Source organism: Pristis pectinata, chromosome 17 (assembly GCF_009764475.1).
Source record: "Pristis pectinata isolate sPriPec2 chromosome 17, sPriPec2.1.pri, whole genome shotgun sequence".
In the NCBI taxonomy this organism is placed as follows: Eukaryota; Metazoa; Chordata; class Chondrichthyes; order Rhinopristiformes; family Pristidae; genus Pristis; species Pristis pectinata.
The window spans coordinates 43,886,767-43,903,615 of record NC_067421.1 but is presented as its reverse complement, the minus strand read 5'-3'; the positions used below and the strand labels follow the sequence as shown (position 1 = coordinate 43,903,615).

Below are 16,849 nucleotides of genomic sequence, written 5' to 3'. Positions count from 1 at the left end.
ATTGGTTGGCTCCTTATCAAAAGAACTGGGTTTGTTCCTTTATAAATAAGTTTTAACCATCATTTTGACAAGTTCCTTTTTTATTGTGCACTTGTATAGTTTAATTAAAAAAACACAACTGAAAACTTGTCAGTTACCTGGGTAATACTAACACCACCATAAAGACTGGTTGTAGAAGTTCCAGAAGACTTATAAACATACGTACAGAATGTAGTGTTATGGATGATAATTGCTATTCAGAGTCTGAGGGGAAAGAAATGATGAAGAATAATATTTAGGAGATTTAGCATGACTTTGTGAATATCTTTGTGTATAACAAAGCTTTACATTTTTTTTTCCAATTTTCAGGTTCATTTGACATCTGCAGGTTCCTCTCCCAACAGCTCTTTCTACCTCAGCAGACCTTCCAGCAGTCCAAATTCTTTGGTATCTAACGTTTCAGGTAGATACAAGCATGAGCTTCTCTGATTATTTAAGTTTAAACTCTGGTTAATTTTGTGATATGACCTGGTACCTTTCTACATTAGATTGCAAGAATCATGAACAGATTTTTGTAGGTTTTTTTTAGCTGGATGATTGAGGACTAACGCTTCTCCCTGTGGAATTATTGGATATGTTACTATGAGCTCTGTTGTGGGTACTGCCCCAAGTTTCCAACTTTACCTTGTATAGCTCGAAGGGGAATTACACATGGTAAGGGATCTGACCTCTGATGTTTCCATTCCAGGGATACATTTTGTGTTCAGCACTCTGCATAACCACCCCATTATTGTGAGCTATGGTTTTATTCAGAGTTTTTTTTGATGAGAATTAAAATATTTTGTTATGAAAGCAGTAATTTTCCATACATTGGATTGAAGTTTATAATTAACCAATGGGAAAGAGACAGTCAGTAACTCCCTTTTATTCTGTCTCCGTTCCATCCTAACTTGCCGTATCATAATTTTGAACATGATTCCTGCCACAATATTGAAATGGATTCTTACCATTTATAATAAATCTAGTGTGGCTGCCTTAACCTGTTTGCAGCTTTTGAGATAGTTGAGCAAGGCATCCTTCTACAAAGTCTCTCCACTGTCAACTAGATGGATGGAACTGCACTTCAAAAAAGGAAAAAAAACTGTAGATGCTGGTAATCTGAAATTATACAGGAAATGCTGGAAATACTTGGTAGATCAGGCAGTATTGAAGGAGAGAAAAAAGAAATTAACAGTTAAGGTCAGTGACCTTTAATCAGAAGGGTCATCAGCCTGAAATATTAATTTTATTATTTTTTTTGTGGTGCTGTTTGAACTGCTAAATACTTCCAGAATTCTCCTTTTTCTTTGGGATGGCACTTGCCTGATCCATTTATATCTATGCAGTTGTAACAAGAGACTGATCTGCTAAGACATCTCTCCATCTCCTGTCCTACTACCTCTGGTCTTTGTTCATGGCTGCCTTCTGTTTCTCATTGTCATGCATCCTCTCAGCAACATCATCCAAAATCATGGTGCCAGCTTCCATTTGCATTGACAACACTTTACCCTGCTTCAACGCTACCCTCAGTTTCTTCAGTCAGAGGGTGGTGACTCTGTGGAATTCGTTGCCACAGAGGGTGGTGGCCAAGTCATTGAATGTATTTAAGGCAGAGATTGATAGGTTCTTGATCGGTAAGGGGGTTAAGGGTTATGGGGAGAAGGCGGGAGAATAGAGTTGGAAAAAAAAAGTCTGCTCTGATTGAATGATGATCAGCTGAATGAAATTCTGCTCCTATATCTTACGGTAAATCAAACAAAGATCGCTTATGAAGCATCCACTACTATATTTATCCCATCCTACTCTGCAATAGGATATAGATAGTTTGAACAAAAACTTGACAAATGTAGTATAATGTGGGAAAGCATGAGGCCATGCACTTCAGTAAGAGGAATCTAAAGGCAGATTATTATCTAAATGGAGAAAGGGGATTGGATTTTAGAAGTAGGGTAATATTGTAACAATTGTACTGGGTATTGGTGATACCACACCTGCACTACTGTCCTCTTATTTAAGAAATAATACACCAGTGTTGGAGGCAGTCCAAAAGAGAGTCACTAGGCTAATTTCTGGGATCAGAGGATTGTCATATCACAAGCAGCTAAATAAATTAGATTTACATTCTTTTGTATTTCCTGTACTAAGTTCTATTGGTATTCGTATTGCATTTTTCTCACTTGAAAACATCTGTGGAAAGAGAAGCAGAGTTAATGTTTCAGGTCACAAGCCTGATAGTGTTCGTTGAAGAGGTGACCAAACAGATTGATGAGGGTACTGCAGTAGATGCGGTCTACGTGGATTTTAGTAAGGCATTTGGCAAGGTTCCACATGGTAGGCTTCTTCAGAGGGTCAGAGGGCATGGGATCCAGGGAAGCTTGGCCGTGTGGATTCAGAATTGGCTTGCCTGTAGAAAGCAGAGGGTTGTGGTGGAGGGAGTGCATTCAGCTTGGAGGGCTGTGACTAGCGGTGTCCCACAAGGATCGGTTCTGGGACCTCTGCTTTTTGTGATTTTTATTAGTGACTTGCATGAGGGGGTAGAAGGGTGGGTTGGCAAGTTTGCAGGTGACACAAAGGTTGATGGTGTTTTGGATAGTGTAGAGGATTGTCGAAGATTGCAGAGGGACATTTATGGGATGCAGAGCTGGGCTGAGAAGTGGCAGATGGAATTCAATCTGGAGAAGTGTGAGGTGGGACACATTGGAAGGACAAACTCCAAGGCAGAGCACAAAGTTAATGGCAGGATTCTGGTTAGTGTGGAGGAGCAGAGGGATCAAGGGGTCCACATCCACAGATCCCTGAAAGTTGCCTGACAGGTGGGTAGAGTAGTTAAGAAAGCTTATGGGATGTTAGCATTCATAAGTTGAGGGATTGAGTTTAAGAGCTGCGAGGTAATGATGCAGCTCTATAAAACTCTGGTTAGACCACACTTGGAGTACTGTGTCCATTTCTGATTGCCTCATTATAGGAAGGATGTGGAAGCATTGGAAAGGGTGCAGAGGAGATTTACCAGGATGCTGCCTGGTTTAGAGAGTATGCTTTATGAGGAGAGACTAAGGGAGCTAGGGCTTTACTCTTTGGAGGGAAAGAGGATGAGAGGAGACATGATAGAGGTGTACAAGATATTGATAGGAATAGATAGAGTGGACGGCCAGCGCCTTTTTCCCAGGGCACCAACGCTCAATACAAGAGGACATGGCTTTAAAGTAATGGGTGGGAAGTTCAAGGGAGATATCAGAGGAAGGTTTTTCACCCAGAGAGTGGTTGGTGCCTGGAATGCACTGCCTGGGGCAGTGGTGGAGGCAGGTACATTGGTCAAATTCAAGAGATTGCGAGATAAGCATATGGAGGAATTTAAAATAGAGGGATATGTGGGAGGAAGGGGTTAGATAGTCTTAGGCGAGGTTTAAAGGTTGGCACAACATTGTGGGCCAAAGGGCCTGTATTGTACTGTACTGTTCTATGTATGTTGTTCAAAGTCCTTGTCATCAGAACTTGGAAAGAGGGAAAAAAAATGTTTGTCAGGCAGAAGAGGTGGGGAGAGGGATGGGTAGAACAAAGGGAAGATCTCAGGTAGGGTGAGACAAAATGAGATGATTAACAAGACTGTTTGCATTTGATCTATGCACAGCGGCTGAAGCGTGATATCCTTCTCTGGCTGAGGTGGCTGGTGAATCCTACAGGCCCTAAGTCATAGAGTTATATAGCAGGGAAAACATTTCTTCAGCCCAACTTGTCTATGCCAACCAAGATATCTATCAGAGTGAGTCCCAATTGCCTGCATTTGGCCCATATCTGTCGAGGCCTTTTCTATCCATGAACCTGTCCAAATGTCTTTTAAACATTGTAATTGTGCCTGCCTCTACAGCTTGGTCTGACAGTTCGTTCCATATTCCCAGCATCCTCTGGAAAAAGTTGCCCCTCAGGTACATTTAAAATTTTTCCCCTCTCACCTCAAATCTGTGCCCCCTAGTTTAGGTTTCCTCCACCCTGGGAAACAGACTGAGACCATCCACCTTATCTACTCCCCTCATGATCTCCTATGCTCCAGGGAGAAAAGTCTCAGCCTATCAGGCCTCCCCTTGTAACTCAAGTCCTCCAATTCCGGTAACATTGTCATGAATGTTTTCTGCACCCTTTCCAGCTTCATGACATCTTTCCTATAGCTGGGTTACCAGATCTCCACGCAATACTCCAAGTGCGATCTAACCAACACTGATGTTCCAAATCCTGTACTCAGTGCCCTGACTGATGAAGGCAAGCAGACCAAATACATTCTTCACCACCCTATCTACCCGTGTCACCACTTTCAGGGAATTATGTACCTGTACCCTTGGGTCTTACTGTTCTACAACACTCCGCAGGGCCCTACCCTTTACTGTGCAAGTCCTGTCCTGGTTTAACTTCCCTAAGTGCAACATCTTGTACTGATCTGAGTTAACTTCCATCTGCCATTCCTTGGCCCACTTCCCCAGATCATCTAGATCCTGTTGTAATCTTAGCAAACCTTCTTTACTGTTTACTACACCACCATTTTTAGTGTCATCTGCAAACTTACTAACAACATTGTCATCCACATAATTTATATTAATGACAAACAACAGTGTCCCAGCACTGATCCCTATGGCACATCACTGGTCACAGGCCTCCAATCTGAATAACAGCCCTCCTCTATTATTCTCTGACTCCTTCCACCAAGCCAATTTTGTATCCAATTGGCTTGCTCGCCCTGGATCCCATGTAATCTAACCTTCCAGTAACCCATTGTGCGGGACCCTGTCAAAGGCCTGGCTGAAGTCCATGTAGACAATGACTACTGCCTTGCCCTCGTCAATCCTCTACGTCACCTCTTCAAAAAAAAATCAATCAAATTCATGAGACACGATTTTCCACACTCAAAAGCCATACTGATTATCCCTAATCAGTCCTTTCCAAATGCTGGTGAATCCTGTCCCTTGGAATATCCTCTAGCAAATTTCTGTCAACTGATGTTAGGCTCACTGGCTCATAGTTCCCTGGCTTGTCCATGCAACCCTTCTTAAATAAAGCATAACATTGGCCACCCTCCAGTCCTCTGATATTTCATCCATGGTTAAAAATGACGTAAGTATCTCTGCCAGGGCTGCTGCAATTTCTTCCCTAGCTTTCCACAGTGTCCTAGGATATACTTGGTCAGGTCCTAGGGACTTATCCATCTCAATAGGAGCCAATTCACTTACAAGAATGCCTTTGGGATGTGGGAGAGAACCAGAACATGCAGAGAAAACCCATGTGGTCAGAAGGAGAATGTACAAAGTCCACCCATGGTCAGGATCAAATCTGGGTCTCTGGAGCTTTGAGGCAATAGTGCTAACCACAGTGCCACTGTGGCTACCCATCAAATCTAGATATTTTGTGTTCAATTCTTTAGAAGGGGATTTGAGCTCACAACCTGTGACATCCCCTTTGTTTATCCTGAGTGATTTTATTATCCTCTAAATGATAGACTATTAGAAAATTAGGGGGAACAACTGGAGAGAAAATTCAAACAAACAAAATTTTAATCATGGAACATCAAACAAGAGCAGCATGAGTGTAATCTGGCAGTAACTGGCCAACACAGTTCAAAAGATTGTGGAAAAAAAACTGAATTAAAACAAGGGAGATATCAGAGGAAGGTTTTCTACCTAGAGAGTGGTTGGGGCATGGAATGTGGTGGTGGAGGCAGGTGCATTGGTCAAATTCAAGAGATTACTGGATAGGCATATGGAGGAATTTAAAATAGAGGGATATGTGGGAGGAAGGGGTTAGATAGTCTTAGGCGAGGTTTAAAGGTTGGCACAACATGGTGGGCCGAAGGGCCTGTATTGTGCTGTACTGTTCTATGTTCTATGATATGTCTTAAGACTGCCAACATCTCTTTGTAATGTGGATATGTTCGAAGACATCACTGTTCATTTCCCTTAATTCTTTGGCTTCCATGACCATCACCATGGTGAACTCAGAAATATCCATATTAGACCTTGCCCGTATCCCATGGCTGCACACATAGATGACAGCATTGTTCCTTAAGGGGACCAATTGTCTCCCTAGTTACCTTTTTGCTCTTACTATGCATAGAATCTCTTAGGATTCTCCCTTATTATCTGCCAAAGCTGTCTCATGTCTTTTTGCTCTCCTGATTCCCCTCTTAAGTGTACTCCTACATCTCTGATACTTCTCAAGGGTTCGCTTGATCCCGGCTGCCTATACCTGACATATATCCTCAATATCTCATAAACCAAGGTTCCCTAATCCTGTGAGTCATGCCCTTCACTCTAGCAGGAACATGCATCCCTAAAATCCCCCTTTCTCACTCTTAAAAGTCTCCCACTTGCCAGTTGTCCCTTTACCTGGAAATAGCCTCTCCCAATCAACCTTTGCAAGGTCCTGTTGAGGTTTGCCTTGCCCCGATTTAGGATTTTAACTAGGATCTGCAGAATTTGTCACGTTGGGCAGCGGGTGGTGAATGAATGAATTGTGTGTATTTTGTGCTGTTTGCACTTTCTGTCCACATGCTCTAGTAGTAAAGGCTCAAGGTGCTCGCTGCCGTCCTGGATATTCCTCTGTCCACAGGCCAGAGATTCCTCTGATTTGAGGAGGATGTTATATTGAGTTAGTACAAAGTGCATTGATGTAGTATGGGTGAAAACAGTAACAGTACAGAGTAAAGTGTCACAGCTACAGAGAAAGTGCAGTGCAATAAGGTGCAAGGTCACAACAAGGCAGATCATGAGGTCAGAGTCCATCTCATTGTATAAAGGAACCGATCAATAGTCTTATCACAGTGGGGTAGAAGTTGTCCTTAAGTCTGGTGGTATGTGCCCTCAGGCTCCTGTATCTTCTACCTGATGGAAGAGGAGAGAAGAAAGAATGTCCCGGGTGGGTGAGGTCTTTGATTATGCTGGCTGCAACACCAAGGCAACGAGAGGTAAAGACAGAGTCCAAGGAGGGGAGGCTGGCGTCCATGATGTGCTGGGCTGTGTCCACAACTCTCTGCAGTTTCTTGCGGTCCTGGGCAGAGCGGTTACCATACCAAGCCATGATACATCCAGATAGGATGCTTTCTATGGTGCATCGGTAAAAGTTGGTGAGAGACAAAGGGGACAAACCAAATTTCTTTAGCCTCCTGAGGAAGTAGAGGCGCTGGTGAGCTTTCTTGGCCGTGGCATCTACGTGATTTGACCAGGACAGGCTGTTGGTGATGTTCACTCCCAGGAACTTGAAGCTGTCAACCCTCTCGACCTCAGCACCACTGATGTAGACAGGTGCCTGTACACTGCCCCCTTTCCTGAAGTCAATGACCAGCTCTTTAGTTTTGTTGACATTGAGGGAAAGGTTGTTGTCATGACACCATTCCACTAAGCTCTCTATCTCCTTCCTGTACTCCGACTCATCGCTGTTTGAGATACAGCCGACAACGGTGGTATCATCTGCAAACTTGTAGATGGAGTTAGAGCAGAATCTGGCCACACAGTCATGAGTGTATAGGGAGTAGATTAGAGGGCTGAGGACACAGCCTTGTGGGGCACCAGTGTTGAGAATAATCGTGCCAGAGGTATTGCAGCCTATTCTCACTGATTGCGGTCTGTTTGTTAGAAAGTCAAGGATCCAGTTACAGAGGGAGGTGTTGAGTCCTAGGTCTTGGAGTTTGGTGACAAGCTTGCTTGGAATTGTATTAAGGCAGAGCTGTAGTCAATAAACAATAGGGTCATGATTTTTGAACATCTTTTTTGCAGTCAGCTGGAGACAGTGGAGAATTTTGTCAGTGATAGCAGCTCCTGAGATGTGGAAGCTAATTCATATTTTCAAGCATCTTGACGTGGATCTTGATTGTCAGTGCTCTGTTGGGTACTGGGTGAAGATTGGTAGAGAACTTTTATCTTCTATATGTTTAACATGAGGTTCTCATTTTATATATGAACTAATGGATGAATCAACAATAACTGAGCTTAACCTCCATGTGTACACAAATGCAGATGTTGTCTGCATATTGTAAATTAATGACTAAGGGTGGAATGATCTTAGTTCTGGAATGGAGTCAACAGAGATTGAACAGTTCTCCATTTGTCCTGCAGATTACCCTATTCCAAAGTGTCTGCACTTCTGATCCTTTAGCTAAAAGAGATGAGAAAAGACCAACTGAACCTCTGGTTTTAAAATAAAGATCTCAAGCTCAAAAAATTCATGTAATTTCCTAATTAGTTTTCTGGTATCTACATTTTGAGATTAGTTTTCGTTGGAACCTTATTACTCCAATGTTTGTTTAGTTAATTTTATCTTTGCTTTAGGACTATCTTATTGGAAGATGGATGAGGGGGAGCTGTACCACTCATTACCGAAGAACAAGGAGACTGATTTTGCTGATGTGTTCTCTCCCTCGAAAACCATCAAAACATTCCATGTATGTCAAAAATGTTTCACTAAGCGTCTACTATGCAGTTATATCAAGGAGGAGATCTGTGTAAACTAGAAAAAGGGGATAATTGTAAAACTGCTAATTTTCTCAAATAAGCTGTGTTATTTCCAGCTGTTTCTCGTATGTCCTAAATTCTCGGATGTATTCAAATTATGGCATTATATGAATGTCTTGATGTGTCATTTTCTCATATTTTTCTTCTATAATATAAGAATAATTTAACTTTTCTTTCAGGCTTTCATTTGTCTTTTCCTCTTGAACATAAACAGAATAGTGAATTTACTAAAATGCATTTGAAGCGGGCAGACAAAGTGGGAATACTGGGTCTCTTCTGCAGATATGAGGTTGCATTCAGATTGGAGGGTGTGACTAGCAGTGTCCCACAAGGATTGGTTCTGGGACCTCTGCTTTTCGTGATTTTCATTAATGACTTGGATGAGGGGGTAGAAGGGTGTGTTGGCAAGTTTGCAGATGACACAAAGGTTGGTGGTGTTGTAGGTAGTGTAGAGGATTGTCGAAGATTACGGAGGGACATTTATAGGATGCAGAGCTGGGCTGAGAAGTGGCAGATGGAGTTCAATCTGGAGAAGTGTGAGGTGGTACACTTTGGAAGGACAACAAGGCGGAGTACAAAGTTAATGGCAGGATTCTGGTTAGTGTGGAGGAGCAGAGGGATCTGGAGGTCCATATCCACAGATCCCTGAAAGTTGCCTGACAGGTGGGTAGAGTAGTTAAGAAAGCTTATGGGATGTTAGCATTCATAAGTCGTGCGTTCGAGTTTAAGGGCCGCGAGGTAATGATGCAGCTCTATAAAACTCTGGTTAGACCACACTTGGAGTACTGTGTCCATTTCGGGTCACCTCATTATAGGAAGGATGTGGAAGCATTGGAAAGGGTGCAGTGGAGATTTACCAGGATGCTGCCTGGTTTAGAGAGTATGCTTTATGAGGAGAGACTAAGGGAGCTAGGGCTTTACTCTTTGGAGAGGAGGAGGATGAGAGGAGACATGATAGAGGTGTACAAAATATTAAGAGGAATAGATAGAGTGGACAGCCAGCGCCTCTTTCCTTGGGCACCATTGTCTAACAATAGCATTAGATTTTATCTAACTACTTGACATCCTTGCATGAAACAAGATCGTCTTGATTGGCTGAATTGCCGCCTCCTCTGTTATAAGAAGTCCATGATTCTATAAAATACAAAGAATACAAACTGGTTTTGTTGGTTTAGGCAGAGAGTAGCTCTTTGGTAATCTAGACTGTCTTCGTGCCTGCGGGTTTCAGAGTTGTTCTGATAGTGCTCCAGCTCCCAAGGGAACCAGACATTTTAGTTTCACCGGCAACCAGCTCCCCCTATCTAGGCCATCTATGCAGCTGCATGGCTTCTGAATGCTCTGCAGTACAAACTTGAACTGTTCCAACATAATCTGTAGTGGCATATTTGGCTGGGACAACATTTGTTGTCTTAATTTTTTGAGCCTTTGTCTTCTGCAGGTATTGTTTATAAGCACCTGTAATGCTTTGGCCTAATCTTCATCTTTCACTGGGCCACGTGTGTCTTGGCAACTAGTCCCTCTTCCTGACTTGTAAACTGATGTAAGATAAGATATCTTTATTAGTCACATTTACATTGAAACGCATGGTGAAATGCATCTTTTGCGTAGAGTGTTCTGGGGGCAGCTTCCGGCGCCAACATAGTATGCCCACAACTTCCTAACCCGTACATCTTTGGAATGTGGGAGGAAACTGGAGCACTCGGAGGAAACCCACGCAGACACAGAGAGAACGTACAAACTCCTTACAGGCAGCGGCCGGAATTGAACCCGTGTCGCTGGCACTGTAATAGCGTTACGCTAACCACTGTTACTGGTTTCTGCTGTTGTCTCCAAATTACATTCATATGTGCAGACAAGATTAGGATATTCCCTTATCTCAGGTTATTAAAACACAAAAAATCCAAGGATGCTGGGATAGCTTTGCTTTTTAAATTGCCTTAAAATATTTAAAAGGCTTGCATAAGCTGGACCCATATCACTATGGCGAGGAAAACAAAATTATTTTTAGCTTCCAGCAGGTTCCCGGTGTGAGATCCCTTCACTGAAGGAGATTTATTGTATGAAGCAGAAGGACAAAAAAAGTCTATCTGGCTGGGGTTCGTGTTCACCTCCACTCTTTCAATCTCCTCCACAGGTAAGACAGTTTAGTTCAACACAACAGCATTTTACCTTTAATTTAGCATAAGATCTAGAATTTTCAGTGAAGAGTTTTGGGATTGGGTAGGTTATGGTATGCTGAATTATTGGCAAGTTTGAGTTGCAGGAGGATGGGCTGAAGTGTGTCTACTTAAATGCAAGAAGAATCAGGAATGAGGGTGATGAACTTGGAACTGTGGCACGGCTGTCGCCAGGGCAGGAATGGCTGCTGGATATTCTGGGGTTTAGATGTTTCAAAAGGGATGGGGACAGAAGTAAAAGAGGTGGGGGAGTAGCTTTGTCACAGCTATAGAAAGGGAGGAGGTCCTGGAAGGATCATCTATTGAGTCAGTGTGGGTGGAAGTCAGAAACAGGAAAGGAGTGATCATTCTATTGGGAGTATTCAATAGACCCCCCAGTAGCAGCAGAGACACTGAGGAGCAGATCGGGAGGCAGATTTTGGAGAGATGCAAAAATACCAGGGTTGTTGTCATGAGTGATTTCGATTTCCGTAATATTGATTGGCACCTCCTTAGTGTAAAGGGGATAGATGGGGTGGAGTTTGTTAGGTGTGTACAGGAAGGATTCCTGACACAGTATGTGGAGAGGCTGTACTGGACCTGGTACTAGACAATGAGCCTGATCAGGTTTCAGATCTCTTGCTGAGAGAGCATTTTGGAGATAGTGACCATAACTCCTTGACCATTACCGTAGCCTTGGAGAGGGATAGGAGCAGAAGATATGGAAAAGTATTTAACTGGGGGAGGGGGAATTATGATGCTATTAGGCAGGAACTTGGGAGTGTAAATTGGGAACAGATGTTCTTGGGGAAATGCACAATGGAAATGTGGAGATTGTTTAGGGTGTACTTGCATGGGGTTCTGGATAGGTTTGTCCCGTTGAGGCAGGGTAAGGATAGCAGAGTGAAGGAACTGTGGTTGACACAAGATGTAGAATATCTTGTCGAGAGAGAGAAGCTTACTTGAGGTTTAGAAAGCATGGATCAGACAGGGCTCTGAAGTTACAAGGTAGCCAGGAGGGAGCTTAAGAATGGACTTAAGAGAGCTGGAAGGGGGCATGAGAAGTCCTTGGCGAGTAGGATTAAGGAAAACCCCAAGGCGTTCTCCTCATGTATGAAGAATGGGAGGATGACTAGAGTGAGGGTAGGACTGATCAGGGATAAAAGAGGAAACATGTGCCTGGAGTTGGAAGAGGTAGGGGAGGTCCTTAATGAATACTTTAGTATTCACCAGTGAGAGAGACCTTGACGTTTGTGAGGATGGCGTACGACAGGCTAATACACTAAAGCATGTCGATGTGAGGAAAGTGGATATGCTGGAACTTTTGAAAAACAGTAGGATAGATAAGTCACCAGGACTGGACAGGATATATACATGGTTATTACGGAAAGTGAGTGAAGAGATTGCTGCGCCTTTGACTATGATCTTTGCGTCCTCACTGGCCACAGGAGTAGTGCCAGATGATTGGAGGATGGCAAATGTTGTTCCTTTGTTTAAGAAAGGGAGTAGGGATAACCCTGGGAATTACAGAGCAGTGAGTCTTCAGTCATGGCCAAATCACTGGAGATGATTCTTTGAGACAGGATTTATGGGCATTTGGAGAAGCATAGGCTAATTAGGGACAGTCAGCATGGCTTTGTGAGGGACATGTTGTGCCTCATGAGCCTGATTGAATTCAGGTTGTGCCGACCTTCAAACCACTCCTACGACTATCTAACCCCTTCCTCCCACGTATCCCTTTATATTAAATTCCTCCATATGCTTATCTAACAATCTCTTGAACTTGACCAATGTATCAGCCTCCACCACCACCCCAGGCAGCGCATTCCATGCACCAACCACTCTCTGGGTGAAAAACCTCCCTCTGACATCTCACTTGAACTTCCCACCCATTACCTTAAAGCCATGCCCTCTTGTATGGAGCATTGGTGCCCTGGGAAAGAGGCGCTGGCTGTCCACTCTATCTATTCCTCTCAATATCTTGCATACCTCTATCATGTCTCCTCTCATCCTCTTTCTCTCCAAAGAGTAAAGCCCTAGCTCTCTTAGTCTCTCCTCATAAAGCATACTCTCTAAACCAGGCAGCATCCTGGTAAATCTCCTCTGCACCCTTTCCAACGCTTCCACATCCTTCCTATAATGAGGCGACCAGAACTGGACACAGTACTCTAAGTATGGTCTAACCAGAGTTTTGTAAAGCTGCATCATTACTTCGTGGCTCTCTAACTCTATCCCACGACTTATGAAAGCTAACATCCCATAAGCTTTCTTAACTACCCTATCCACCTGTGTGGCAACTTTCAGGGATCTGTGGATATGAACCCCCAGATTCCTCTGCTCTTCTACACTGCCCAGAATCCTGCCATTTACCTTGTATTCTGCCTTGGAGTTTATCCTTCCAAAGCGTACCACCTCACACTTCTCCAGATTGAATTCCATCTGCCACTTGTCAGCCCAGCTCTGCATCCTATCAATATCCCTCTGCAAGCTGCGACAGTCCTCCACACTATCCACAACACCACCAATCTTTGTGCCATCTGCAAACTTGCTAACCCACCCTTCCACCCCCTCATCTAAGTCATTAATAAATATTACAAAAAAGTAGAGGCCCCAGAACCGATCCTTGTGGGACACCACTAGTCACAGCCCTCCAATCCGAATGCACTCCCTCCACCACAACCCTCTGCTTTCTACAGGCAAGCCAATTCTGAATCCACATGGCCAAGCCTCCGTGGATCCCTTGGCCTCTGACCTTCTGAAGAAGCCTACCATGCGGAGCCTTGTCAAACGCCTTACTAAAATCCATGTGGACCACGTCTACTGCACTACCCTCATCAATCTTCCTGGTCACCTCCTCAAAGAACCCTATCAGGCTAGTGAGGCAAGATCTTCCCTTCACAAATTCTTTAAGGTTGTGACAAAGCACATCAACGAAGGTAGAACAGTGGATGTGGTGTATATGGATTTTAGTAAGGTATTTGATAATGTTCCTTATGGAAGGCTCATTCAGAAAGTCAGGAGGCATTGGATCCAGGGAAACTTAGCTGTGTGGTTCAGAATTGGCTCACCCCTAAAAGACAGAGGGTGGTTGTAGATGGAGTGTTTTCTGCCTGGAAGTCAGTGACTAGTGGTGTTCTGCAGGGATCTGTTCTGGGACCCTGCTCTTTGTGATTTTCATAAATGACTTGGATGAGGATGTGGAAGGTTAGGTTAGTAGGTTTGCAGATGACACGAAGGTTAATGGTGTAGAAGGTTGCTGTAGGTTATAACAGGATATTGACAGAATGCAGAACTGGGCTGAGAAGTGGCAGATGGAGTTCGCACCAGAAAAGTGCGAAGTGATACACTTCGGGAGATCGAATTTGAAGGCAGAATACAAGGTTAATGGCAGGACTCTTAGCAGTGTGGAGGAACAGAGGGAACTCGGGGTCCATGTCCATAGATCCCTCAAGGTTGCCATGCAGGTCAGTAGTTACGAAGGCATATGGAGTGTTGCCCTTCATTAGTCGGGGTATTGAGTTCAAGAGCCACGAGGTAATGTAGCTCTAGAGAACTCTGGTTAGACCACAAGTATTGTGTATTGTGTTCAGTTCTGGTCGCCTCATTATAGAAAGGATGTGGAAGCTTAAGAGAGGGTGCAGAGGAGCTTTACCAGGATGCTGCCTGGATTGGAGAGCATGTCTTGTGAGGATAGGCTGAGTGAGCTGTGGCTTTTCTCTTTGGAGAGGAGGAGGATGAGAGTTGACTTGATAGAGGTGTACAAGATGATAAGAGGCATAGATTGAATGGACAGTCAGAGACTTTTTCCTAGGGTGAGAATGGCTAAGATGAGGGGGCATAATTTTAGGCTAAGGTGAGGAGGCACAATTTTGTGATTGGAGGAAGGTATAAGGGGGATATCAGAAGTAAATCTTTTTTACACAGTGGTGGGTGTGTGGAACGCGTTGCCGACAGAGGTTTTGGGGACAGATTCATTAGGGACATTTAAGAGACACTGATAGCCACATGAATGATAGTAAAATGGAGGGTTATGTGGGAGGGAAGAGTTAGATAGATATTAGAGCAGGATAAAATGTTGGCACAACATCGAGGGCAAAAATGCCTGTACTGTGCTGTAATGTTCTATGTTGTAAGGCACAGTTGAAGAACAGAGTTTTGTGTCTTTGAAGATTGCTTAAGTGTTGAAGGTCTAAGTTTTACTGCAGAATTTCAGTAGGCAAGCCTGAATAATTGGCCATTCTAGAGTAGAGGAGATATGATGTATAGTGGGTCAGAAGGGAGAAAAACAGTTGAATTGTGGCAAGGAGTATGAGTGTCTAGCTGGTTGATCGATCAGGACAGGGCTTTTGAAGTTTGTGGGAAAGCCATTGGAGTTTATCAAGGGCAAAGTAGGGTGAACTTAATACAGTATAGGTTGTATTTAGTTAGGGTGAAACCCTGGATGGAGGCAGTCTTAAAAAGTCAGAAGTGGAAATGAACTGTGAATAAATGTCCTATTGGCATTTGTGAGACGTGAAATGGATTGGATGTTCAAGAAGATATTGAATGTGATTGAGATGAGGTTACAGAATTGTCACTTGTATATTGTTATGGAATAAAGGTAGAAAGTTGTATCAGCAAGCAGTCCCTTTTTTTTGATCTTCATGGTGGCAAATTTAGTCCTGACAAATTGGATTCTTTGCATTTCAGCTGGCAGTTTATTGGGGCATTTTGTTCTGTAGATTGAGAGAAACTGGATTAGAACTGATTGAAATTATTTTAAGATTTTTACAGAAAAGAAATAGAGATTTTTTATAATATTGATCATCAGGGCAGGATTTGAGGTTGGACTGAGGTTTTTGCCAAGGAGATTTTTATGTGATTCCTTGCAGTACCATGGTTGATGCTGGTACTGTTTATCCCATTGCACGGGTTAGTGTTTACATTCTTTCCACTTTCTTCCTTCCAAACCCAAGAAGACTGAGCCCAGCTTTGAATCCTCCATCACAGGTTAATTTGGGATACTACAATTTATATAATTTAAATTTAATTTTAAGGCCATTATATATGCCCTCAGGATGTATTTGTGCCTGCATACACACACCTACTTGCTGACCCTAGAAATCTATGAACCAAGGAGAAGTTGACGGTTTAGACTTGTGCTTGGATTTCTGTGCTTTGATATTTTAGAGAAATAACAAATACAGTGATGTTATCTATTCGTTATCATGCATAACATGATTTGGTGTATATTGAATTTTAGATCAAAGAAAGTAGTAATTTAGCCCAAATATACAAAAACTTTTACAGCTACATGTCAGAAATTCTATGAATCTTTTACTTATTGTGCTTTTCAATATTTCATAACATTAAGGGTGATATACTAGCATGTGTTGAGGATTGGCTAACAGACAGAAAATAGGTGGGCTTGTAAATGGGTGATTTTGGAGTTGGTAGGCTGTGAATAGTGGGGTGCCACAATGACTGGTGTTTGGATCCAACTGTTCATTATCTATAGCAGTGATTTGGATGAGAAGACCAAGTGAAATATATCCAAGTTTGTTAATGATACAAAGGTGGGCGTCAGTGTGGGTTGTGAGGAGGATGCAAAGAGGTTTCGGGGGATATAGACAGGCAAGGACATGGCTGTTAAAATGTAATGTGAAAAAAAAATGTGATGTCATCCACTTTGGTAGAAAAATAGAAAAACATTTATTAAGTGGTAAGAAATTCAAAGGTATCGATGTTCAGAGGACTTGGTACTTTATATGACTCACTGAAAGTTAAACATGCAAATACGTTAGGAAGGCAAGTGGTATATTTTACCGCAATTATATAGGGCTCTGGTGAGACTGCAGCACCCAGAATAGTGTGTGCAGGGCTGGTCTCCCTACCAAGGCAAGGATATACTTGCTCTAGAGGGAGTGCAACAAATGTTTCCCCACATTGATTCAAGGGATGGAGGGAGGGGTTTGTCATCTGTGGAGAGATTAAGCAGACTGGTATTATACTCTCTCAAATTTAGAAGAATGAGAGGTAATCTCATTGAAAGGAATAAAACGCTTATGGGGCTTAACAGGGTAGGTGCAGAGATTATGCTGTCCTTTGTCTGTTGTATCCAGAACCAGGATCTCAAGGTAAAGGGTCAGCTACTCCAAAAGAGTTGAAGAAATTCCTTCACCCAGGAATGGTGAATCGTTGGAATTC

At 43.0% G+C, this 16,849-nt stretch overlaps 1 protein-coding gene across 4 annotated transcripts in view; it reads left to right on the top strand.

Moving 5' to 3' along the window:
- The window catches only part of LOC127579563 (M-phase phosphoprotein 9-like), a 111,403-nt gene that overhangs the window by 41,689 nt on the left and 52,865 nt on the right, over positions 1 to 16,849 (top strand). For all 4 annotated transcript variants that reach the window (XM_052032428.1, XM_052032426.1, XM_052032427.1 and 1 more), the window contains exons 4-6: positions 349 to 442; positions 8,325 to 8,437; positions 10,516 to 10,641. In XM_052032428.1, coding sequence (XP_051888388.1) covers positions 349 to 442; positions 8,325 to 8,437; positions 10,516 to 10,641 — 333 coding nt within the window. The remainder of the gene's footprint in view (positions 1 to 348; positions 443 to 8,324; positions 8,438 to 10,515; positions 10,642 to 16,849) is intronic.